Source organism: Equus quagga, chromosome 17 (assembly GCF_021613505.1).
Source record: "Equus quagga isolate Etosha38 chromosome 17, UCLA_HA_Equagga_1.0, whole genome shotgun sequence".
Taxonomy (NCBI): domain Eukaryota; kingdom Metazoa; phylum Chordata; class Mammalia; order Perissodactyla; family Equidae; genus Equus; species Equus quagga.
Window position 1 is genome coordinate 26,221,262 of NC_060283.1, and position 24,060 is coordinate 26,245,321.

The 24,060-nt window shown below is 55.6% G+C and overlaps 1 protein-coding gene across 2 annotated transcripts in view; it reads left to right on the forward strand.

Annotated features, from left to right (window-relative positions):
• Nucleotides 1–1,761: 1,761 nt before the first annotated feature.
• CRY2 (cryptochrome circadian regulator 2) overlaps nucleotides 1,762–24,060 on the forward strand; it is a 31,556-nt gene continuing 9,257 nt past the window's right edge. The window contains exons 1-11 of one of the 2 annotated variants that reach the window (XM_046643805.1): nucleotides 1,773–2,101; nucleotides 9,381–9,489; nucleotides 11,752–11,894; nucleotides 13,472–13,656; nucleotides 14,656–14,744; nucleotides 19,838–19,978; nucleotides 21,006–21,317; nucleotides 21,536–21,687; nucleotides 21,789–21,991; nucleotides 22,316–22,408; nucleotides 23,554–23,679. In XM_046643805.1, the coding sequence (XP_046499761.1) occupies nucleotides 1,878–2,101; nucleotides 9,381–9,489; nucleotides 11,752–11,894; nucleotides 13,472–13,656; nucleotides 14,656–14,744; nucleotides 19,838–19,978; nucleotides 21,006–21,317; nucleotides 21,536–21,687; nucleotides 21,789–21,991; nucleotides 22,316–22,408; nucleotides 23,554–23,678 (1,776 nt within the window). In that variant the 5' untranslated portion in view covers nucleotides 1,773–1,877 and the 3' untranslated portion in view covers nucleotide 23,679. Of the gene's footprint in view, nucleotides 2,102–9,380; nucleotides 9,490–11,751; nucleotides 11,895–13,471; nucleotides 13,657–14,655; nucleotides 14,745–19,837; nucleotides 19,979–21,005; nucleotides 21,318–21,535; nucleotides 21,688–21,788; nucleotides 21,992–22,315; nucleotides 22,409–23,553; nucleotides 23,680–24,060 lie in introns of both variants that reach the window. The other variant, XR_006885801.1, reaches the window with a different exon arrangement.

The following is a 24,060-nucleotide window of genomic DNA, read 5'->3' on the forward strand; positions in this document are numbered from 1 at the left end:
CTTTGGGACAATGTTTGAAGCAGATGTACGATACCTGTTTGGTGGCCACAAGTCAGGCTGCTCCGGGAAAAACAAGTTTCAGGTTCAATCACATTTAACCCAGAATGCCTTCCCCATATACCTCAATACGTAAAAACTTACTATTCTTATTATTTTCATTGCTGGGATAGACTCGAGTGGTTCCTTCTAACCTAAGACTCTAGTTCCTGTCCAACTTTTACTCGAATATCCTCCAGCACCAAGTGCACGCACTGAGCTAGATCCTGAAAATACAACTATAAATAAGCCATGGCCCCTGCCCTCCAGGAGTTTATAGTCTAACGGCAGACAGACAAGTAAGAAATTCTAGTACCATGTACAAACGACAGTGACAAGAAGCACAGAACGAGATGAGGCAGTATGCAGGCTGGGACCAGACAGCCGGAAAGCGACATCTATACTGAGCAGTGACACAGGACAAACTGGAGTTACAAAGGGGGTGAGGTAGGGAGTGTGATCCAGGCTTGAGGGGACAGCTTGTGCAAAGCTCTGGAAATGGGAGAGCCTAGGATTGCGATGACGCTCTGATTTATAGCGTGGTGCCAATTAATGCCACTAAAGTGCTAAATTCCTTCATTGCTCATTCCCAAGTTCAGGAAGGGTTCCGAGCATGGGCCCAGCCTAGGGCCAAAGTGAAACAGACTCTTCCTTTGATAACTGCAGAGCCCCACCCCACTAGGCCATCCTAACCCGCCGTCAACACCTTGTTATGGGTGTTCATACGGTTCTCTTGCCATTCAGTCAACCGGTCAATCAGCAAGACCTGTGCTAGGCTCTAGAATAAGAGAATAAGGAGAATAAGAGGGCTCCACCTGCTTCCCCGGGGAAGGAGTGGGGACAGTGTCCTCCACATCTCTGAGTCCCACACCAAATCCACTACAGTGCTTTGTGCACAAGAGCACCACTGAGTCTACTAAACATGGAACTAAAAGGAAATAAGTTCATCTCGTGGCATACTTACTATCTCAACCCACGTCCTCCACAGTCCCAGTACCTACTCCCAACCCCTCTACGGCTGCTCATCAGGGCCCCTCTCCCCCCAGACTCTGCCGCTTGAAAATGTCAAGTTGCGCAGCTCAAAGAGAAGTATAGCTTTGTGGATAAAAGCAGAAGATTCGGAATCAGAATAATCTGAGTGGAATCCTCTTATTAGCTTATTAGCTTATTGAGCAAGTCACTCAACCTGCGGCAGCCTCAGAGTTTTCTTCCTCTGTAAAATGAGAATAAACAGCTCTTTCACTGGGGTTTTTGAAGGAACCCAACTGGGCTGAGTTGAGAACGGTAAGTGAGACAGTCTGTGTAAGGAGATTATCACTTTGCTTGGCATATAAAATGCACTCAATAAATGGTAGCTGTAGTAGAATGTTGTAGATGATGTCATAGGCTGAGGCAGAGGAGGAGGAGGAGAATGGAGATGTGCAAAGGCCGGTTGTCAGTCCTGTAAGTCACTGGCTGGAGTCACAGCAGCTCCACTAGCTCAGGCAGTCGCTTCCAGCGGCAGGCCTTGAACAGGACGCGTGTAAGAGATCCGGTGTCCCCCGAGACTCGGTCCACGCCCAGCCCTCCTCGGGACGGCCAGCCTGCGTCACCCGCCCCGCCCGCGGGCTCCTCCTGGTCGCCCGACACATGGTGGGAACGTGAGGGGGCGGGGTCGGACTCGGCGCCCCTAGGCCAATCGCCAGGCGGGAGGTGCCCAGCCAATGGCAGAAGCGCTCCGGGGGCTGGGGGGCGGGGCCAGCGGGAGGAGCGGCGGCGTCATAGGTCACTGGGCGGGCTGGGGGCGGGGCCCGCAGCGCAGACGGGGGCGGAGCCGCCGCGGCCCAGCAGTCCGGGCGGTGATGGCGGCGGCGGCGGCGGCGGCGGTGACGGTGGCAGCGGCGGCCCCTGCGGCGGCGGCCGGCGCGGAGGGCGCCTCCTCGGTGCACTGGTTCCGGAAGGGGCTGCGGCTGCACGACAACCCGGCGCTGCTGGCGGCCGTGCGCGGGGCGCGCTGCGTGCGCTGCGTTTACATCCTCGACCCCTGGTTCGCGGCCTCCTCCTCGGTCGGGATCAACCGGTGGAGGTGAGCGCTCCGGGCCGGGGGCGCGGGCCCGGGGAGGCAGGCGGGCCTCGGGGCGCCCGGCGGACAGCCCGGTTCCCCGGACCCAGAGGGGGCGCTCTGCCCCCCGTCCCTACGGCCGGAAGACCCGGGCCTGGGGTGGCCGAGCAGGGAGACCCAGCAGGGTCCCCAGAGGGGAGAAGCCGGACGCGGAAGCAGTTAGTCATCGTGCCAATGGCCTGGGGACCCGGGGCCCGGCCTCTGACCACGCGCTTCCGCCCCGTTCTGTCCCCTCTGGGCCTCACAACATTCCGGGGACAAAGATCATGATCCCCACTGTACAGATGACTCTTGAGCCCTGGAGACACCGCGTTGAGCTGTCCCAGGGCCTGCGGCCAGTGGGTGGCAGACCAGGGACTCCTGGTCCAGGGTTAGGGGTGCGCTCAGGGCGCGGAGGAAAGGCGATTTGGCGGGGTGAGGGCAGGGACGGGTTTCTGAATCCATGGCACAGCGGATGCTTGCAGTCTTCGAGGAAACAGCGCATTGCTGGCTCCTGAAGGTCATGTCTAAGCCTCTGGTTTGTTTGAATCCATCTCTTCACCCATCCCGACTTCCCCTCCACCGGGACTGTCCTGCCTCTGGAGGTGTCCAGAGACTGTGGCTTAGCTTTGCTAAGATGGCAAGTGCCGTCTTCCGTGTATTCCAGATAAAGACCCCAAGGCCGTGTTCGGCTCCAGGCACCTTGTGTCCTGAGCTCCGGAGCAGGACTGACCCATTTTGGAGAATTCCCTCAGCAGCAGTGAGCTTGCTAGGAAAAAAAAAGGAACCAAAGTGTCACTTCCTTCCTCCCCTGCTCATGAGAGTGACTTTAAAGGACAGTTGAGCCATCATAGATTAGACTTTTGTCAACTGATGTGCAAAGGTCTGGGAGCAGGAAAGCTGTGATATCAAGGACCCCTCGTTGATGACTCCTGGGAGGTGGGGTCGACAGGATCGTGGGAAAGGATTCACAGATACGGAGTTGATGTATTTTCTCTGTACTCAGTGTTTAAAACCAAGGCGTTCTGAGACGTCGTGTACCCATCTCTGGTTAAAACACCCCACAGTCGTCTTTCGGTTTGTTTGCATTGTTCTCCGGGTTGTTTGCTGGGGCCTTGCTGCGTGGGTCTGGGTTATTCCCAGGATACAGTGGCTGTCCGCACACCGATCTTGCCTCTCCGAGGTGTGTGCCCTGCTGGGAGAGCGAGTGCTCCAGCAGTGGGTCTGTGAAATGCCCCCTCCTGCCCCATTTATGTAGAGGGAACAACTAAAGATAGCCCTGTGGAGAGCCTGCCCACACAGCAGGTGGCTTGAGTGCTCTGTCTCTGCTCTAGTTTCTATAGATAGGAGGTTGGGTTTGACAAACATCCTTAAATGACCATCTCTAGCAGAAACATTAAACCGAGCCTCAGACTTTGCCCCTCTCTTTATGTCAGCGGGCCAATCAGAGAAGAGTAAATAGATCAGACTATCGGCTTATTAGATTGTCACCAAGGAGTTTCTTCTCTTAGTGGGTTTTGGGGAACATCTCATGGGACTGCCCACTCCTTTGTGGTAGCAGAGATTAAAAATCAACAACAAAAACTCTATTGCTGATTAAACTCCGATTTGCTAGGGAGAGGTGTTTATGGATTTTTATGGGTCACGCTTTTGTGACTGTGCTTTTGTGACTGTGCTTTCGAGCGAGGGAAGGAGAAAAGGAATGTGGCGGCTTAGATGCCTGAGTCAAATCCTGAGGTCAGAGGCTGGTAGGAATGCACATTTTAATTGAGCACTTATTTAATGAGTGCTTAATATCTGCCAGATGTTGCTGGAGGGGCCGCTTGGCAGGGTCCAGAACTCCCAGAGCCTGCATTTTAGTGGAGGAAGACAAGTAAACAACCATAATTTAGCACAAGGGCCAGGAAATAAATAAAATAGGGGGAAGGGCTAGAGCAGCGGTTCTCACTCTTGCTGCCTAGGAGTCACTTAAGGATCTTTAAAAGATGTCTGGGTCCCCACCTCCCCCAGTTCTGATTTAATGGTTCTGGGTTAAGGCCTGGGCATGAGGGTTTTGAAAAGCTCTTGGGTCCAGCAAAGCCTGAGGAGCGCAGGAGCAGACAACCGCAGACCTGAGCGCGACAGCTTGGAAAATGTGTTGCTGTGCATTGGCGGGAAGTCTAATGAGTTTTGGCATTCAGAAGAAAGAAGCGAAATAACACAAAACAGATCGAATACAATAACCGCTCGGGGCCTGGAAATAGACACGCTCCTACCACCCCCACCATCCTCCTTGCTGCTTTGATTGGACGGAGGGCAGAGCGGCAGACTGTTGTACGCGCTCGGCTGGGGGCAGTGATGGAGCCAGCCACACCGCTGCGTAACTGTACTATGTGTAATCTTCCGGTGGCTGTTTCTGGATCTGGAGGTGATCTGGGACAACTGTGCTGCTGTATAACGTCCTAGCTTCTGCCGCTGAGAAGCCTCCCCAGGAAGGGTGGGCCCAGGCCATCTGCAGGAGGTGGGAGGAATCAAAATCTGTCATCTCTGTTAGCCTCCTGCGCTTCCTACACTGACTCCCGCACAGCGTTTTTTGGCAGATGAATCAGATTAAAATAACCATGAATGGCACTTTCTAAGAGTAAAAGAGGACAGAGAAAGGCAACTAAGAAAGATGGATATTTATTAACACAGGAGAGGGGCTGGCATTCTCCTTGCCTGGGCGGTGGTGGGCAGTCTGTGGGCTGGGTGTAGCTGTAGGAACCTCAGGATTTTTTTGTCAAGCACTTGTCAGCTCCACCCTTCGCCATTTTCCCCAGCCCCACCTTCTCAAATTTGGTGCATCCAGAAAGAGGTACTTCAGTTAGAAGCAAAGAAATTTTAAAAGAGGGGATATGAGCGACTTCTAGATTTAAGAATGGGTACTCGAAATAGACCCTTGCGGTTTGTCGTTACCTTTCTTTCTCTGCCGCAACGTACGTGGGGATTGGCGACAATTCCCCTCACCTTTTTTTTTACATCATTTTCTCCCTGGCTGCATGCTGCACCTGCATTCAGGAGCTTCCAGGACAGAGGGAGTTGGTAGAAATAAAATATCAGCCTGAATGGCTCAGAATTAATGAATGAGGTGAACCGGGAACCCCCAGGATGCCTGGAGAGAAGAAGTGTGTCTCTTCCCAATGCAGGGAGCTAAACACTTTTGGACTCTGGATGTGGGTGGTTCTTCTCTAGAACTTGGTCAGCAAGAAGGGGATTGAGAACTATCGAGAATTTCTCTGAGCTGTTCACGCTGGTCCCCTCGCGAATCACTTTACTATTAGGCTGCAAAGGAAATGTTTCCATTTGCCCCAAAGGGACGAAAGCTTCATTTTCATCTTTCTCTTTGAAATCAGGAAAGAACAAATATATTTTTATCTGAGTGATGCTTCGAGGACAATCCTCGTATGGGTTGTGGGTTTGGGTAACCCTTTTTCATGGGACTTTAACTCTCTTAATTACTTAGGAGAAATTAAGTTCTATTAATGTCCTACGTAGCCAGTCTGGGCTGGCCTATGATATCATCATTATAGTTAGATGACCTTGGCTCGAAGCAGAGAAACTTGGTCAAGGGCAGTCTGGACCCAAAGAAAGAGTTCCCTATCCTCTTCCCTCCTCCTATTAACAACAAATGAACAAAATATTCCTGAAGACAGGGTCTGCCGTCTCTAGAGAAGAGCTCCCTGAAGATCTGCTTGTCTTCTTAAGCAGAGGCTCTTATTCTAAAGGGCTAGCCCCGTGGAGTCCCTGAACTACAGAGTCCTTTCTGTATTTTTGGAAACCCCAATTTGGTTTTCTCCAGTGCTGTCTGCCTCTGGCTCCAGAGCACTTACGTAATGTAATTCAGTTGCTCATGTCGTCTCATCCAAGGGGGGAGCTTTAAGTGCTCCCCTAGGACCGTGTGCTCTGGATTTCGGCCATGTGAGCACAGCTCGGAGCTGCCCAGGGGGACCACGGGCCCCAAATGCTGCCGCCTCTGGTGCTTTTAGAGTCCCCCTCATTGGAGTAAAGAGAAGCTGGCCACGTGGAGAGGAGGCCTGTGAGGGAGCAGCAGGCCCAGGGTGCTGTCTGTGACAGAGTGCACACACCTGCTCAGGTGAGCGTTTGCCCAGGAGCAGCTCTACGCCCGTTCCTCTGGTGTTATGCAAAGCTGTCACCTTGGCTGGAGCCTGGGACTCTGCATTCCAGCGAGCTTCTGGGTGACTCAGCTGTTGAGCCTCAGAGGAGCAGGGATCTGGTGGCAGAGGTGTTGGCCTTTGGTTTGGGCTGTGGTCTCCCTGATGGCCGAGTCCCCAGCAGTATAGCCTCAGGGAGTCCTGATGGAGAGGCAGGGGGGCCTGGTGGTTAAGGATGCAGTCGCTGAGGGGGCCAGCCCTGTGGCTGAGTGTTAAGTTCGTGCACTCCACTTCAGCAGCCTGGGGTTCACCACTTCAGATCCTGGGCGCAGACCCTTACACCGCCCATCAAGCCGTGCTGTGGCAGCGTCCCACATAGAAGAACTAGATGACTTGCAACTAAGATATACAACTATGTACTGGGGCTTTAGGGAGGGGGAAAAAAAAGATTGGCAAGAGGTGTTAGCTCAGGGCCAATCTTTCTCACCAAAAAAAAAAAAAGCAGCAGTCACTGAGCCACACTGCCTGGGGTTGAATTCTGGCCACTTATTAGGTGTATGATGTTGGGCAAATCACTTAATCCCTCTGTGCCTCAGTTTTCTCATCTGTAAAATGGGAATAATAACAATATTTACTTCCTAGGGCTGTTTGAGAATTAAATGAAGTAATGTATGTAAAACGAGTAGAACAGGGCCTGGTTCCTTGCAAGTATTCATTAAATGATAGTTGTTGCTATTCTTGTCCTTATTTGGTTGCTGAGGTCCAAGTTGGGCCTTCCACTCGCTTCCTCAACTGTAGACATCTGTTGTCAGAGAAATAAAGGGCTCTCATGGAGTTAGCTGTCCTCCAGGAATGCTGCAAGAAATCTCTCCTGTTAGTACGTGAGGTCTAGAAGTCAGGTTCTGTGGAAGGCAGCTGGAACCTAGCTTTCGTGTGCGTGTATATATGGGGGTATATATAGCTTCAAACTGAAGTCCTGCGCAGCCTGGGGGCCTGTGAAAAAGGAGGCCCCCCAAATGCGTGGCACAGACATTCCTGCGAGCCGCAGAGCGGGCCCTCTGTCCTGGGCTTGTGGATTTAGGTCGCCAGTTATCTCTAGGCACTCTAGCTGGCAGGGCCCAGGTTTCAGGTGGCATGAGGCTATTTATTCAGGCGGCATGGGCGTCTCTTCTTTTCCTCCGGAGAGGAGTGGTGAGGTCTGGGAGGAGGCCAGCGCAAGTGCGTCACTCACGTCTCAGCTTTCCTTTAACGAGGTGTTGGTTTTTCAAAAACAGAAATGCACAGAGGCAGAGCCTTTGGCTTGAGCAAAGCGGCGCTCAGCCTGTCAGAGCAGAGCCTGTCGCCACAGCCTCTTGGAGGGGTCCTGTGTGCTCTGAGCTCTCACACTGCTTGGGCTTCAGGCTGGAATGTGGCTGCGGCGGCCGCCGCGTGGGAGTGGCCTGTTGTGCACGTCAGAGCAGTGGCGGGGGCTGGTTCCAGTTGGCAGCCTGGGAACAGCTGTGAGCCTCCAGTGGTCAGAGAAGTGATGGGCTGCAGAGGAGGCGCAGGGGTTCACTGTGCTCCAGATAAAATCTGGCGATTCCCGTTGTGGACAGAGACGGGTGGGAGACGCCAAAGCGTGGGTAGCAGAACGGATCTGAAGGAGGCTGGCCTATCTGGGCTTAGTTCCTGAGGAAGGAGATCAGAATGTCACTGGATTGCCAGTAGTGTGGGCTGTGTTTGTCAGAAAGGGATTCCAGACACATGAGGTCCTGCAGAATCTCAGCCCCAGAGCAGTGTGTGACGTGCCACTAAACGGCTTTAGAAATGGGGCACAGAGCAAAGAACATGGTTTCAGAGTCTGATCGACCTCGATTCCTATCCCAGCTTTGTCGCTTCCTGGCTATGATCTTAGGCATATTAATTATCCTCTCTGTGTCTCATTTTCCTCATCTATCAAATGAGGGTAATATTTCCTTCCACTGTGTTGAGAGAATTCAAAAGAAGACGCACTTAAGAAGCAGATAACATTGGTGCCTCTGGGGAGGGGAGTTCATTCCTGGGGACCCACAGGAAGGAGACTTCTTACCGTGGACACTTTTGTAACTTGAATTTTGAACCACATGAGTAGTTATCTGTTTAAAATGTTAATTTCACTGAATTTAAAAGTAAAACACATGTCGTAAAACGTATGGATGGAATTTCTCGGAAAGGCCATTATGCCTAACTGAGCAGTTAGTCAATTTTTGTGCTCATATAAAAACCAAAACAACACACGAAACACACTCAGCACGTGCTAGTTTCCTTTCCCTTTCCCATGCTGATCCAGCTCTCAGGTGAGGCCTCTTGGGTGTCTGGAGTCCCCCCAGCCCCAAAAGCATGTGAGGATATCCTCTAGGAAAGAACCTTCTAAGGCCTTCTTTCTCTTGGGATGAGAACCTGGTAGCCCGAGGCCTGGAGTATGAGCCACCTGCCAAAGGAAACCCCGGGAACTGGGGACCCAGGCCACGCTGTGGCCGTGGACACACGTGCAGCGCAGAGCGTGAGTGCGGAAGGGACCAGCGCAGGGAGGGTCTCCCAGGAGGTGGCAGTCTTGCTCCTCTGCTGATAGGCCCCAGGCCTCCCTACCACACTGTTGCACTTGGTGTTCCGGTGGCTTCCTCGTCTGACCTGCTTTTTGATTCTCGCAACAACCTTGTGTTGGGCGGATATTTACATGCAGGGCCTGAGGCTGAGAGCGAGTAAGTGACATGGCGTCTGATCACAGAGGGACAAGAGGAGGAGGCGCGGCTCGCATTTACCCCAGGTGTTCTCTGCCAGGCCCTGTCCTGAGTGTTTCGTGCCATGTTTGATTCCCTTTTCTTGGCAATTCCGTGAGATAGGTACTAACATCAGCTCCACATTATAGGTTAGAAAAAAAAAGCTAAAGCAGTTAAGTAGCTGCCTGAAGTCATGTGGCAAGACCAGGATTTCAGCAGAGGCATCGCTGATCCCATACCGTGTCACGCCTGGACTAGAACCCAGGCCCCTCCAGTCTGGGACTAATGATGCGACTTGTTTGGCATAAAGAATGTGCCAGCTTCTCCCTGCTTTGTTAGGAAAGAGAGCGACTCTTGATGACGTTACCCCTCACCAGGCCTGCGTGGGCTTTGCAGGTTCCTGCTTCAGTCTCTGGAAGATCTGGACACCAGCTTACGGAAGCTGAACTCCCGCCTGTTTGTGGTCCGGGGCCAGCCGGCTGACGTGTTTCCGAGGCTCTTCAAGGTAAGCATGCGGAGTCTGAGCGCAGACTGCCTGAGGTGGTATTCTGCCTGAGGACATAGGGACGGTCAGGTGGGCTGACTCCTGCTGCCAGAGAAGTGGGGGCAACGGCCGCCAGTCAGGTTGCTGACCAAATGGCAACTGTGTTGAGGGAAACATTCTCTGAAACCGGTGTCATGTTGGAAAGTTCCCAGCTCCGTCCAGACGTGGGATGTGGCAACTTATTCCACCCCGGCTGCCACTGGCTTCCTTAGATGTTTTCTTGGCTCAAGCCAGCCAAGTTTATTAGGGTTCTCCCGTGCCAGGAGTTAGAGGGCGAGGTTTCCTGTTTAGCAGGGGGCGTTTCTGTCTTGCTTTGCTCTACTTATTGGGGAGAAGTCAGCCTTTCTGTGGGAGCTTCCCTGCTTCCCCAGGGGTCGATGACTGATAAAATCTTCCTTTGGGTGCCACATCGGCCTCTCTGCTGTATCGGGTAGCCAGCCCACTTTCCCCCAAGCCCCTTTATAAAGCACCCGTCAAGGCCCACACAGAGGCACAGGTCCTCGTGGACAGAGGCTCAGGGACAGTGTGTCCTCCTCCTCAGCTGCGCACGGTGGCTCTCCTGCCCGTCTCCACCCCGACTGCCTGCCCTGCGCTTCCTGGGGGCACAGACAGCAGGAGAGCTCTCACGTCAAGGCCAGTGGCTCAGTAAACCCTTCCTCCTTCACGTCCCCTGCCCATAGACGTGCGCACGCGTATGGCTCTCACGTGCTGAGCACAGCCGGGCTTGTGGAGGCTGCCTGTGTTGGAGCACTGCGTGACTCACAGAGGGAGAGCTGCTGTCGCTGTTCTGCAGATGGGGGACCTCGACTTGCCCGGGGTCGCGACGCTCAGTGGTGGCCTAAGATCCGAGCGCAGGCTCTCTGCCTCCAGAGTTGTGTCCCTCGGCACCGCACCGTTAAACGCCGTCGCTCTCTTCTCCTGCCTCATCCCCTCTCCCAGCACCTCGGAGGCCAACCCGGTCGTAGCCCAGAGATGCGGATAGTCACGCAGGGCGTGTTTATTGAGATTCTGCAGGGCACCAGGCCCCATGCTGGCTACTAGGGTAAATGGAGGAAATACGGCATAGTTTCTGCTCTGAGAGTTCACACTAATGTGGGAAGCAGGCGAGTCCTGGCAACTTCACTGCCATGTGATAAATGCTGTGCCGGAAAAAGGGCGAGGCACAGGAGAATCATTTTGAAGGAGCGGTCAAGGAAGGCTTCTTGGAGATGGTGTCATCTAATAGCACGCTTATCATTATTCACAGAGTTAGGAGTGTTTAACGGTGTGGTCTCTCCGAACCACTAAGCATGCTTCTCGCTAATAGAAAGGGCTCGGTCAGTGTTTCGCGCTGCGATCCTCGGATGAGCGGTGACGAGCCCTGCTCAGGACCCATACCCCAGGTGGGGTCGAGTCAGGACCAGAGCAGCCTGTGCAAGCCCAGGACATTTGTCCCGAGGGTGCAGAGTCTAAGGGACCATGACCAGAGACTTCGGTTGGAATGTAGTTTTCTTCTTGCTAGTTGCATGCTCTAGGGCTTTCTGCGGGTTATCTGTACAAGCTTTTTCTGGGCCGGCTAGGAAATCTAGAAGTTTCTACTAGAAATGACAAAAGGCTTGGAAGAGAATTCCCTTCTTTTTTAAGATGTGGTCCCTCTGGTCTCATTTCTCTGTCCTCTGGACTAAGAATTGCTCCTCCTTCCCTGACGCTCTCAGAGCTGGAGCCTCTTAGCTCTGTGTGCTGCTGGCCTCAGGGGTGTTGCCGTGGAAACCATTAGGACACTTCACACAGCACAAGCCTGCCAGGAAAACTAGGCCAGAAGTTTGCAGTGCGTGAGGAGCTCTGGGAAAGCCAGCGGAGCAGGCGGGCGGTTGGGCTCCTGTGCGCCCCGCTGTCTCCACCCGCCAGTCAGTGCAGCTTCCAGGGCCTGGGGGCACCGCTGGGAGTGTTGTATTTATAGCCTGCTGCATCCTCCTGCCTCAGGGACACAGCAGGTGCCCAGGGCTGCCCACCTCTCTCCTGACTCCACCGAGACCACTGGCCTCGGGCTGCGCTGTTACCATGCTGTTGGCCTCCCCTCAGAGGCCTGCCCTCCTCAGACTTGTGAGCCTCCGATCAGATCCCTGTTTGCTCTGCAGCCCATTCTGACAGGTCTCTGGACCCGCTCTGTCCCTCCCAGAACTGAGTGCCCCGCTTCCCCTCAGCCCCAGACAGTGCTCAGCGTAACAGATTCTCTCCTCGCAGGAATGGGGGGTGACCCGCTTGACCTTCGAATATGACTCCGAACCCTTTGGGAAAGAACGGGACGCAGCCATCATGAAGATGGCCAAGGAGGCTGGTGTGGAGGTGGTGACAGAGAACTCACACACTCTCTATGACCTGGACAGGTGAGATGGGCCCCAGGGGCCAAGTTGCCAATTGTGGAAGATGGTGACTTGGGCCCTGCTGAGCGGAACTCAGGGAGGTTCAGAAAAGGGCCGCCTGGCACATGAACTGTGGCACTTTCTAGAAGCTGGAGGAGAATGGGTCCCAGTCTCAAAGAGCTGTCCCCTATTTGGGGGCAGAGGGGCTTGCTGGGCCTGAGGGGTGGACCCAGTGGAGCCCCACTCAAGATCTCCAAGGATCTGCTCCTGAGATGCCCGGTCGCATGCATTCCTCGGACCCCCACTTCCGTCCTGCTCAAGGCTGCCCTCCGACCTCGGCGGGCCCTGTCTGTTACCCCTCCCAGCAGATCTCTGTTCTCAGACCGAGTTTCTGTACCTTATCTGAGCCCCCAGGCTCCCCTGGCCATCTGGGTTTCCAGGCCATGCATGCAGCTATTGCTCAAAAGCCTCTGGAGACCCCTGTGGGGAGCTGAGTGTGCAGACTAGCCTCTCGCTCTGGGGACAGGCCCCTGTGCTTTCAGAGCATCGAGGAGGAGCCCCCTCCTCCCCTCCCTGGCAGAACTGTCCCCCGCCTGCTGCTGCCAGGCCAGCAGCCACCACTGCGCCCTGCCCCCTCTCCCCAGCCCAGTGGTGGCTGCCAGGAGGCCAGGTCACACAGCTCCGCACGTGAGCCCAGCCAGGCGCTCAGGAGCAGACGCTGGGTGTGGAGCCCCTCCCCCTGCCACGTGCCAGAGGAGGGGGAGGTCCTGCAGGGGCCACAGCCAACCTCCTGCCTCCGCTGATGGGGCAGAGTGAGAGCCGGAGTGAGAAATGAACGCACGCAGCCAGCCCGGTCTTGCGTAAGCCGCTTCCTGGCCGAAGAGCCCTGCCAGTCTGGCTCCGACCATCCCAGTTCGTCATTATATAAACAGCCTCGTTTCCCCTCCTTGCTCTCCTCTACCTTTTCTTCTTACCTGAGTGCAGCTATGTTTCCCTTGCTCATGAAAAAATACTTTATAAACTGCAAAACATCCTGTGAGTATTAGACATTGCTTTTAACCCGGCCCCAGTCTCTGATTTAGGGAGGATAGTCTGTTCTCCCTCTCTCTTCCCATAAATAAGGGCCAAGAAGGGAAGGGTTTTCCAGCAAAGGAACATGTTGGTGGCTCCTATCACAGGACCTCCTCAAGGCTTAGGCTGGCCTCGCGGGGAAGGTCCACGAGGAGTCCTGAGCTTGGACAGACGGGTTGAGCACCAAGAAGGCCAGCAGGGGTTTTCTGCGATTCGAAAGAGATGCTCCGTCTCTGTCTGAGGCGGCTCCACGAGGCCCAGGGAGCCTGGAGCTGAGTCCCAGCTTTGGCCCTGCCTCGCTCCATTGCCTGAGGCACCCACTCTGGCTCTCTGGGCTTCATTTTCCCTCCGGGTAAAATGGTGATGGAGCCTCCGGCGCCCCCTCCTTTCCACCTCGAGGTGGGATCCATGAGCAGACGGATGAGGAAGGCCACCCCCCAAGCCTTCGACGTCCGGGCTCTTCTCTGGGTGGACGGGGACCTGGAATGAAGGGCCTCAGGGGTGACGTCAGGTGTGCTCTGGGTTCCCAGGATCATTGAGCTGAACGGGCAGAAGCCACCCCTTACCTACAAGCGCTTCCAGGCCATCATCAGCCGCATGGAGCTGCCCAGGAAGCCCGTGGGCTCGGTGACCAGCCAGCAGATGGAGAGCTGCAGGGCCGATATCCAGGAGAACCACGACGAAACCTACGGCGTGCCCTCCTTGGAGGAGCTGGGTGCGTACTTACTGCCCCGAGCCTCTCATGGCCCCTCCTTTCTGTGAAATAACTCTGCGTGTTTTTCCTTCTTTGTCAAAGTAATGCAAGTCATTTCGGACAGTTTAGAAAATACAGAGAGACAAAAATGGAAATAACAATCACTATTACCACCCTCCCCCGCCTCCAAGATAAGCACTGTCGCCTTCGGAGTATGTCCTTTGGGTCTTTTTTCTGTTCACACCCATGTCTGTCATCTTCTGTTTCCAGTTCATGCCTCTTTTTGTACTTTGCCCTCTCAGACCATAGAGGCACAGCCTGGGGCTGGCTTCACTGGGGTCCTCCGTACAGGATAACGAGTATTGCTTCTGTTGAAAGGGGGTGTCAGCCTCATGGGTTCCTTCCCTTCCTCCCGCCAACCCCCCTTTATTTTAGATTGGCCCTGAGCTAACATCTGTTGCCAATCTTTCTTTTTTCTTCTTATTCTTCTCCCCAAATTCCCCTAGCACATAGTTGTGTATTTTTAGTTGTGGGTCCTTCTAATTGTGGCATGTGGGATGCCGCCTCAGCATGACTTGATGAGAGGTGCCATGTCCGTGCCCAGGATCTGAACCGGTGAAACCCTGGGCCCCCAAAGCGGAGCACGCGAACTTAACCACTCGGCCACGGGGCCAGCCGCCAACCCCCATTTTTTATCTGACCAAACTTAGCCTTTCTCCCCTGAAAACCACCGTTGTTGCTGGCTAACCTAAAAGGGCAAGCAGTCCAGGGTTGTCCTCACTGGACTGAAGTGAGGAGTAGCTGGGAAGGGGAAGACAGGGGAAAGGAGAGACAAAAAGTGGAAAGAGAACCAGGAGGATCTAGAAAATGCGGAAATGTTGAGGAGGGTCTCAGCCCTGGTAGCTCTGAGAATGTGCGGTTCGGTTCCCACAGAGCTCGAGAACAGACCAGCGTGTCGGGACTGGCTGAGCTGTCACCGGCGTGGCCTGACCCCCCTGTGGCGTGCTCCTCCTCTTGTAGGGTTCCCCACGGAAGGTCTTGGCCCAGCCGTTTGGCAAGGAGGAGAGACGGAAGCTCTGGCCCGCCTGGACAAGCACTTGGAACGGAAGGTACGGCCCCATTTCTGAGACACAGAACTTCTGATGCTGGCCCCCGTGCAGCGGGGGGTGTCGTGTCCCTTAGTGCCTCTTGGCTTCAACAGGGTGAAAGATGACAAATCTTCCTGGTGGCGATAACAGCAATCATAAAGGCAGGTACCGTTTCGTGGGTGCTCACCATGTGCTGGTCACAGGGCTGAGCATTTGTGGGTTAAGGACCTGCTGGCATTATTTCCTTTAATCTTTCCAGCAGCCCTCCAAGGTAGGCATTAAGCTCTCCATTTTACAGATTAGGAAATTAAGGGTTAGCGAGATTAAGCAACTTGCCTGAGGTCACAGCATTAGTAAGCAGTGAGTGACATCTGGTTGACGTGATTCTGAAACTTACGCTGGAGTGCTTTTCTTTCCCCTGTGGGCAGGTTCTCCTTATTGAAAGGATCTCTGGTCAGAAAAGCCCGGAAGGTGAATCATTTGGGGTTTGTGTCCCCCCACCTTTTGCTGGGTCTCCACGAGACCACTGATTTCCATTTGTTGGGACACAAGAACAGATGACCCACCTGCCAGTGAAGTGGGAATTGGCGAGGGGGAGGTACGAGGCTGAGGCGCCCATCAGCACGGCCACAGGCCCTGCCACGCTGGGACCAGGGGAGCAAGAATGTTCTCATGGCCAAGAACAATCAGCTCCTAGGGCCCTGCCCCTTCCACTGGTTCGTGGACTGGGTTCCGAAAATCGCAACTTTCTTTTTTTAATTTACTTATGGCTGACTTAGAATCTTATGTTAGCTCCAGGTGTACAACATAGCAACCCGACGTTTATAACAGCTTTTTCTGTTCCTGCGCGGAGGGCTAGCCATTGGGCCCAGCAGCCTGGTGATAACAGTGGCAGGGGGCGCCTAAGGCAGCCGACTTGGGCGGAATGCTGTCCAGCCCTGGAGGTCGCCCAGCAGTCTTGATGCCCCCATCTGGGTGTTACCATCAGGCAGGGCTGAAGCAAGCCCCATGACTTACAAGGATGAGAACAGATGTCCGAGGGCTGTGGGGGAACCAGCTGTCTGTCCACCTCAGGAGCTTCACCCAGAGATTCTTGGGATCACTTTGGAGACGAGACTGGGCCATGGAGGCAGGTGGTGGAGAGGACAAATGGGAGGACAGGAGTAGAATAAGCCTTGACGAGGTAAAGAGCTGACGTACGGCCCCCTGGATTATTATCACCTGAGAAGCACTTAGTAGTGGAATGCCCCTTCACGCAGCAGGTCAGCGGCTCGTTTTCAACACAGCCTGGGGGCCCTTCTGTCATGGGGCCTTATGTCAGGACCCTTCAGACTCAGTGGTGGCCAGCGGGAGTCCTGTGTCCTGCACATCTGGGAGAGAGATGCTGCCAGACGGACAGGAGTTTAACTGGATGTCAGAAGGTTGTCAGTGCTCCAGTTCTAAAATGAGCATCTGCTTGTATCAGGATGGTCGAGCTCCTAGAGAGACTGCCCAACAAGGTAGACACAGAGCTGTCCCCAAACTGCAGTCTTTTGGAGGCGATGGATATGAAATAAGGAATTACAGTGTGCTGAGGGTTAAGAAAGGAGAGGTTCAGAGGGTAATGGGAGCAAAGAGAAGAGGATTATATTAATCAGTTCTTATTTGCAAGCTGGCTTTTGAAAAGGGTTTTTTTTTTTTTTAACTCACAAAACCAAGAGTCCAAGGGGTAGCCTTCAGGCACAGCTGCATCCAGGTGTCCAGATAATGCTACCAGGAATTATTCCCCATCTCTCAGCTCTGCTTCCCTCTGTACTATTTCATTCTCAGGCAAGGTTTCCTTGAGCAGTGGCAAAAGTGGTCACAGCAGCTTATTTTCAGTCTGCTTAGCAACACCAGGGGAAGTTGCATGCTTCTTTGCCAAAAACTTCAGGAAAAGTCCCGAGGAATGTTTTCATTGGCCTGCCTGGGGTCACGTGACTATCCCTGACCCTGTCCTGTGTTTGAAGAGGGAGGTGCTTTCCCTGACCAGATTTGCAAGATGAGCCCACTTCCAGAGTCAGAAAGTGGCTGAGCTCCCCTTTTACCCTCTTGGACTGAGACTATGGAAGTCTGGGTCGCCACGAGAAAATCGGGTGCTGTTACCAAAAAGAGGAGGCAAACTGTATGATCTTTAGTACTTTAGACCCAACAGTAGCTGAGGGCGAGCGTCGCTCTGTGACAGCATCCTGATTGTGAAATGAAAAGGGAATGAGAGGACACTGTTTGCAACCCCCAATGGTGACACCTTATGCATCAGTAGCTGCTGTCCCCATGAAGAGAGACCGTCAGGCATTACGTCCCCCTGTAGTCTTGCCAAGGAGATCCACCTGAGTCCAGTCGAGTCTCTGGTGCCAGCTGCCAACTTGTGGGTCATACACAGGACAGGGGCGTGTTGAACTGCACCGTGCGTGTGCATACAGCACCATCCAGGCTGTGGGAATCAGCACAGGTCAGATGGCCTGTGGTCTTCCACAGAAAACCTGAAAGGAAAAGAAAGAAATGACAGCAAACGCGCAGAGCAAAAGAAACTCAAATAACACATCAAAGTTTCTGAAATGGCCAAGGCTAACGTGTAGTGCCTAGGGGTGCACATTCGGATGAAAAAAACCCACTTAAAAAGGCGAGGAATAACTGAAAAGATAACCCTCCCTTCCAAGTGGGCTTTGCCAAAGTAGAAAAATGTAAACATTTCTAAATGCAAGGAAGTGATTATTATAAAAGTTGGGTGAGTAGTCACTTCAGGGGCGGGAGGGGGCCATGACTGGGAGGGGCTCCTGGCTGGGCCTCTGGGGCGGCTGGCAGAGTTCTAAGGCGTGAACCTTGGTGCTGGTTGCGCGGTGTTTGCCTTAGAATAATTCATTAAGCCACGCGTCTGTGTGATTTCTGTGTCTGGGTTTCACTAAAAAAGATTTTCAAAGAGAGGTGGGCCAGGACATGAGCAGGCAAATAGACCACGTGTGTGGTAGAGATATTTCATCTGATAGCCGAGGGATTGCCTGCTGGGGAGGCAGCCTGGAGGCGGAGACTTGAAGGAAGAGTCAGAACTCACCAAGGGGAGCTCAGCGGAAAGGAAGGCAGCCACCCAGTCCAGGCGAGCTGCGTGCGCGAAGGCTGCTGAGCGCGGCGCTTCATGAAGGGTGGCAAGAGCTGAAGCTAGAAAGAGGGGCCCGCCCAGGCTGCGGGTGCTTGTAGGCCATGTTGAAGATGGGGACTCCATCCTCAGTGCATGCGTGACCCTGAGGGATGGGCATTTTTAAACCGTCACTCTGCTCCCAGTGGGGAGGATGGGTGAGGGGACAAGAGCAGGAGCAGAGAGGCTGTTGTAGTTGTCCAGTCTAGATACCATCTTAGCCTGAACCTTGCACAGTAGAGCTGACAGGACATGGCGAGGGCCAGCCAAGGTGACGAGCAGGCTCTGGCCTGGGCAGCCCGGTGGATGACTGCGTTTTCTGAGACAGGGAGCGCCAGTGGACGAGTGGTTTCAGGTAGAGAGCAGGGCACCCTTGAGGTGCGTGAATGACAACCACTCAGAGACGGCCAGCAGGCTGTGGATGGAGCGATCCGCGAGTCTAGGTGGGCAGTGTAGACTAGAGCTACGGACGTGGTGATTGTTGGCACAGAGGTGGTACTGGGAGCCGTGGGACTGATGAGCCCACCCAGGATCACAGTGAGCACAGGACCTAGGATGAGCCCTGGGGTGGCAAGAGACAAGGGCTTGGGAGGGCCCGTGGAGCTGGGGAAACATGGAGAGCAGCCAGCCAGGTTGGAGGCAACCGGGAGCGTGTGGCGTGCAGAGGCCCGAGGGATGGAGGGTGTGAGACGGACAGCCAGCAGGTGCAGCGCTGCATGGATGTCCGAAGACGCAGGGACAGAGAACGCTGAGGGTTCACGGGTGGAAATCGCAGAGCCTGCCGGGAGCCAGCCGGGCGTGGTGAAGGTGGGAGCCAGACTGGGTGGGCTGGAAGGGGAGGTGGGCGTGGCAGGTAAGAGAGGCCCACTGTGGAGGGAGGAGAGCGCACCATGGGCGGAGGTCCGCAGGGCTGGAGAAGTCCTTTAATTTCGTTTTGTTTGCAAAGAAACGAGCTCATTTTCCCAGTGTTCTGGGAGCGGAACCTGTAGCGAGGAGAGCAAATGTGCAAGAGGAGGGGGGAGGGCTCCGGAGCCAGGCGCAGGCCTTGGCCTCGGCAGGTCGGGGTGGGAGGTAGGGAGACGCAGGTGAGTGTGTAGATTTGGGGGCTAGAAGTTGAGGCGGTTCCCACGTGGTGGCCTCCATCTCGGGGGGTGCAGAGGGGTCTGAAGGGGTGTGGAGAGAAGGAGACGGTGTGAGGAGTTGAGAGAGAGGGTAGTTCTTAGATGTAGTGGAGAGAGCCGGGAACCTGGTGTCAGAAGCTGAGTGCCCCCAGCCCTGTCTCTTACCAACCCTGTGACCCCAGGAGCCACGTTTTCCTCCTTTTCAAAAGGAGGCAATGGAAATGCTGCCTCCGAAGGTTGTTGAGGCGAGCCGAGAGAAGACGGGTGACAGTGAGCTGTGAGGGTACAGCCCTGCGCCAGCGGCAGCAGGTGATCCAAACAAGGCCAATAATGCTGTAGGGCAGGTGGCCCAGAAATGCGTGACCCTGTGGGCCCCCAGGAGGCGGGTGGGAGTCCCTCGTTTCACGGCCGCTGTTGAGCCAGGGTGAGAGGTCCCGGTGACGAGAGCGGGGACCCGCAGAAGCATGTGTTTCTGTGAAGCAGAAGCCTTTCTTCCTTTCTTCTGTACAATCCCAGACTGTTTACTGCCTTTGGAATTTTTTCATATCTCCCATTTTATTTAATCCCCAGGAGGTGGAAATTTTGTTCTCATTTCATAGTTAAGTAGCTGAGGGACTAAATGACTTGTTCTTGACCATACCACAAATTAAATAGTCAGGACAAGAACTTGGGCCTCGTCGTTTGCTCTGTGCTGGCCCCATCGAACCCTCCGCCAGCATGAGGAGGTCCTGGCTCCTTGGCTGTCAGCTCGGTGGCCTTAGGCACATTCCTGAACTGCCCGGCGCCTCGTCTTCTCTTCTCTGACGTCCAGGCCTTGCCTTCTTTGCCCTCTCTCTGCGCAGGCCTGGGTTGCCAACTACGAGAGGCCCCGCATGAACGCCGCCTCGCTGCTGGCCAGCCCCACGGGCCTCAGCCCCTACCTGCGCTTCGGCTGCCTCTCCTGCCGCCTCTTCTACTACCGCCTGTGGGACCTGTACAGGAAGGTGAGGGGGCCGGGCCTGAGGAGGGAGGGCCTGCCTCGCCCGGGCTCTGGGTCCTGGAGGCGCTGCGCTGGGCGATAGTCCAGGGCAGGTGGCAGAGCCGAGCGACCTGACCGCTGAGCAGACTAAAATCCAGGCTCTCCAGGAGAGCAGGACAGGCCGAAAAGCTGACCGCAGGAGGCAACCCTCGAGGGGGCAGGTCTGCTGGCAGCAGTGGAGGGGCGCACTCTCAGGGTGGGAAGCGGGCGGCAAGGCTGGAGCCTGTCCTGAGCTGACCAGCACGGCGGCCCTCTCGGGTGTGTCCAGAGCATTTAACGGGAGTCCAGGAGTGGCTGCTGCCGTCAGGGGTGAGGAAGTGACCTGGGGGGCTGCGGCCATACCACACAGACAAAGAAGCCTGTGTGAATGCCCCCACCCCCAGATGGAGACGGGCAGCCCAGCCAGCTCTTCACATTCATCAGGGCCCCCTCATGTCTGTGTTGTTCCACGCTGTTTCCCATTCTGGCCAGTGTCGAGATTTTGTGGCATGCAGTGGCTTTGCCAGTGTGGGGGGCAAGCTTGTGATTCTAGGAAAATCATTATTCGCTTGGAGGTCTGATCTTGTAATTCCCTCATGGCCCCAGATCCAGGCTGTTGCGTATAACTTATTTAACCAACATCCTGGCTGAGCATTTTTATGCATGCCGATGGGAACTCTCTGAGGTTGTAGAAAGTGGAGCCAGACAGGGACCCTAGAGGACAAGGACCATGACCTGGTCTCGGGGAGTTTGGTCCCAGGGCGGAGTCCTGGAGCGAGGTCCCTTTCCTTGGCCGACCCTGCAGCCCTCGTCTCTGCTCAGAGCAGTGGGCGGCACAGCCAGGGCCTGGGGTTTCAGTCTGCGGGCACATGGTGCCACTTCTTCTGGGGACAGTCCCTCCATGTGTCTAAGGAGGTCAGAGCCACCGAGTCCGTGGAGGCTCCAGATCCCCTTGTGGGAGACTCGAGCGACATGATGCTGAGAGCTGAGTGTGTGTATCCACGACTCCCCAGGTGAAGCGGAACAGCACACCGCCCCTCTCCCTGTTTGGGCAACTCCTCTGGCGAGAGTTCTTCTACACGGCAGCCACCAACAACCCCAGGTTTGACCGCATGGAGGGGAACCCCATCTGCATCCAGATCCCCTGGGACCGCAACCCCGAGGCCCTGGCCAAGTGGGCCGAGGCCAAGACAGGCTTCCCTTGGATTGACGCCATCATGACCCAGCTGAGGCAGGAGGGCTGGATCCACCACCTGGCGCGGCACGCCGTGGCCTGCTTCCTCACCCGCGGGGACCTCTGGGTCAGCTGGGAGAGTGGGGTCCGGGTGAGTGCAGTCCACGGGGAGCTGGCCTGTGCTAAGGGCCGCCCCCTCTGGGTGGGGGAATGGGGTGGGACCCCGGGTTCCAGGAGATCCTTCCCAGTTCTCCTGCGCTCGCCCTGGGCAGGAGGGCTCTGCTCCCCTCCGCGGGGCACTGCGGTGACTGGGGGAGAACTGTGGCAGGTGGGTCCCCGGGGAGGCTGACGGTCCCGCTGCCCGTGCAGGTGTTTGACGAGCTGCTCCTGGACGCGGACTTCAGCGTGAACGCGGGCAGCTGGATGTGGCTGTCCTGCAGCGCCTTCTTCCAGCAGTTCTTTCACTGCTACTGCCCCGTGGGCTTTGGCCGCCGCACCGACCCCAGTGGGGACTATATCAGGTGAGGCTGCCCGGCAGGCTCCCTGGCTCCTGACCGCTGTGGCCGCCTCCTGGCGTGAGGGCCCCAGTGTGCTCATGGGCTGTCCGGTGTGTGTGTCCCAGGCGATACCTGCCCAAATTGAAAGCGTTCCCCTCTCGCTACATCTACGAGCCCTGGAATGCCCCCGAGGCCGTTCAGAAGGCGGCCAAGTGCATCATCGGTGTGGACTACCCACGGCCCATCGTCAACCACGCCGAGACCAGCCGGCTCAACATCGAGCGGATGAAGCAGATTTACCAGCAGCTCTCCCGCTACCGGGGACTCTGTGAGCAGCTACTGCCCCCAGCACCGTCCCCTAGCTCCCTGAAGGGAAGGACGGCAGCTGTGGGCTTGGAGAGTGGAGATGGGGATTTCTGGATATTTGCAAAGGGAGATTGAGTTCTGTCTTCCAGGCTGTTAGGTTGACTTGACTTCCCCGGGCACAGAACAGTGGGGGCTGGGCTGTGTCAGGCCTCGCTGAGTTGTCATGGCCGGTGGGAAGAGATGGAGCCTCCGTGTTGTGGCCCAGCACCCCCTGCCTTGTTTTCACCTGCCCGGCAGCCCTCTGCAGTCCCGTGAGAGTCTGATCAGTCCCTCCCCTGTCCCCCAGGTCTACTGGCGTCTGTCCCTTCCTATGTGGAAGACCTCAGCAACCCGGTGGCAGAGCCCAGCTCGAGCCAGGCTGGGAGCGTGAGCAGTGCAGGTGAGTAGCAGCTGGCCTCCCTGGCCTGCGCCATCCCAAAGGCACTGCAGGACTAACACCACTCCAGTCACTGAGGGCTGAGGACAAAGGCCGGGACCAGTCCCTGCTCCCATGGAGCTTAGGTCCCGCCTGGAGGAGACAGATAGTAAAGGCACCATGCAGGCTCATTTCCGATAACAAGTGCTTGGGGGAAATAAAATTGAGTGACCTCGTAAGAAAGGGGCTGGGGAAGGGGGACGACTTGGGGTTACTTTAGATCGGAGTGGCCGGGGAACGCCTCTCTGAGCAGGGACCCACATGGTGAGCAGGAGCCAGCCTTTCTGGGAACTGGGAAAGAACATTCCAGGGAAGGGGGCTAGCAAGAAGAGACACAGTGACGGGAGCGAGCTTAGCTCATTCAAGGCACAGAGGGAAGCCAGTGGGCTGCATGTCCCGAGTGAGGAGCCAGACGGGATGAGGACGAGACGTCGTGGGAGTAGCACTGTGCAGGCTCAGCGTCAGCCAGGAGGGCTAGGCTCCTGTCCTTGGTGCGCTGAGAAGGCGCTGACCACGGGCAGCAGGGCGGGGCACAAGCTGCTTGTGTTTTAAAAGTGCTCTGCCTGCTGTGTGGAGGGACAGTGTGGGTAAGCGTGAGCACAGGGAGGCTAGGAAGGAGGCGACTGCAGTTGTCCGGGCAGGAGACGACAGCCAGGCCCCGGTGGTGGCAGGGAAGAGAGAGGAGACAGACTTACCCCCTCCTTTCGGCTCCAGCTGAGGTCAGTAAGGCGAGACTGGCAAGCACTCCAGGGCTTTCTCTAGTTTGCCCAGCCAGGCTGGCTCCACAGGTGAGGGCACCACTCATTCCTGTTTCAGGAGGCTCATTCAGGCTCGCAGGGAAGTGACCTCCTTCGGAGCAAGGACAGCAGACAGGCCCAGCCAGACTCTAGCCTGGAACCCAAGGGATTTGGGGCCCAAAAGCAGGCCCGCTGCCCACAGGCCTGGTCGTGCTCTCCTTGGACATTTCTAGGCGAGGGCACTGCCAAGGGGCAGGTTGGAGGAGCCTTGGTGAGCCGGCTTCCTACCCCCTAAAGGGCCACCTCTGCACAGTTTCAGGCCCTCGTGGCTGTCCACACAGTTGGTGTGACGCTTCACCTGCCTCCCTACAGGCCCAAGACCACCACCCAGTGGCCCAGCATCCCCCAAACGCAAGCTGGAAGCCGCCGAGGAGCCGCCCAGTGAGGAGCTCAGCAAACGGGCCAGGGTGGCAGAGCCGCCGAGCAGGGCTGTCTGAGGTGAGCGCGGCTTCCCGGTCAGCGACGGGGACAGTGGGAGAGGGGGCGTGGGTTTGGAAAGCTGCTGCCCTGCCCACCAAAGGGTAAAACAGCCAACGAGAATGAAACCTGCTGGGAACTGCACGATTTTTGAGGATTTCAGCTCAGAAATTCTGTTCTGACTTCCGTACCGTCTAAAATTGAAAAGGAAGTTCAAAAGTAAAGCCCTTTTTTTCTGTGCCAGGTAAGGAAAAAAATTTTTTTGGCTCTTACTACTTATGAAAGTGAGTCAAAGCCAACAAAAAGAAAGCTGAGACCGGATGTGAAGCTGTGGTTGAGAAAAGGCCCTGTGGCAGGCAGGGTCTGAGGATGCTCCCGGCCCATCAGCCGCTGCCCCTCAGG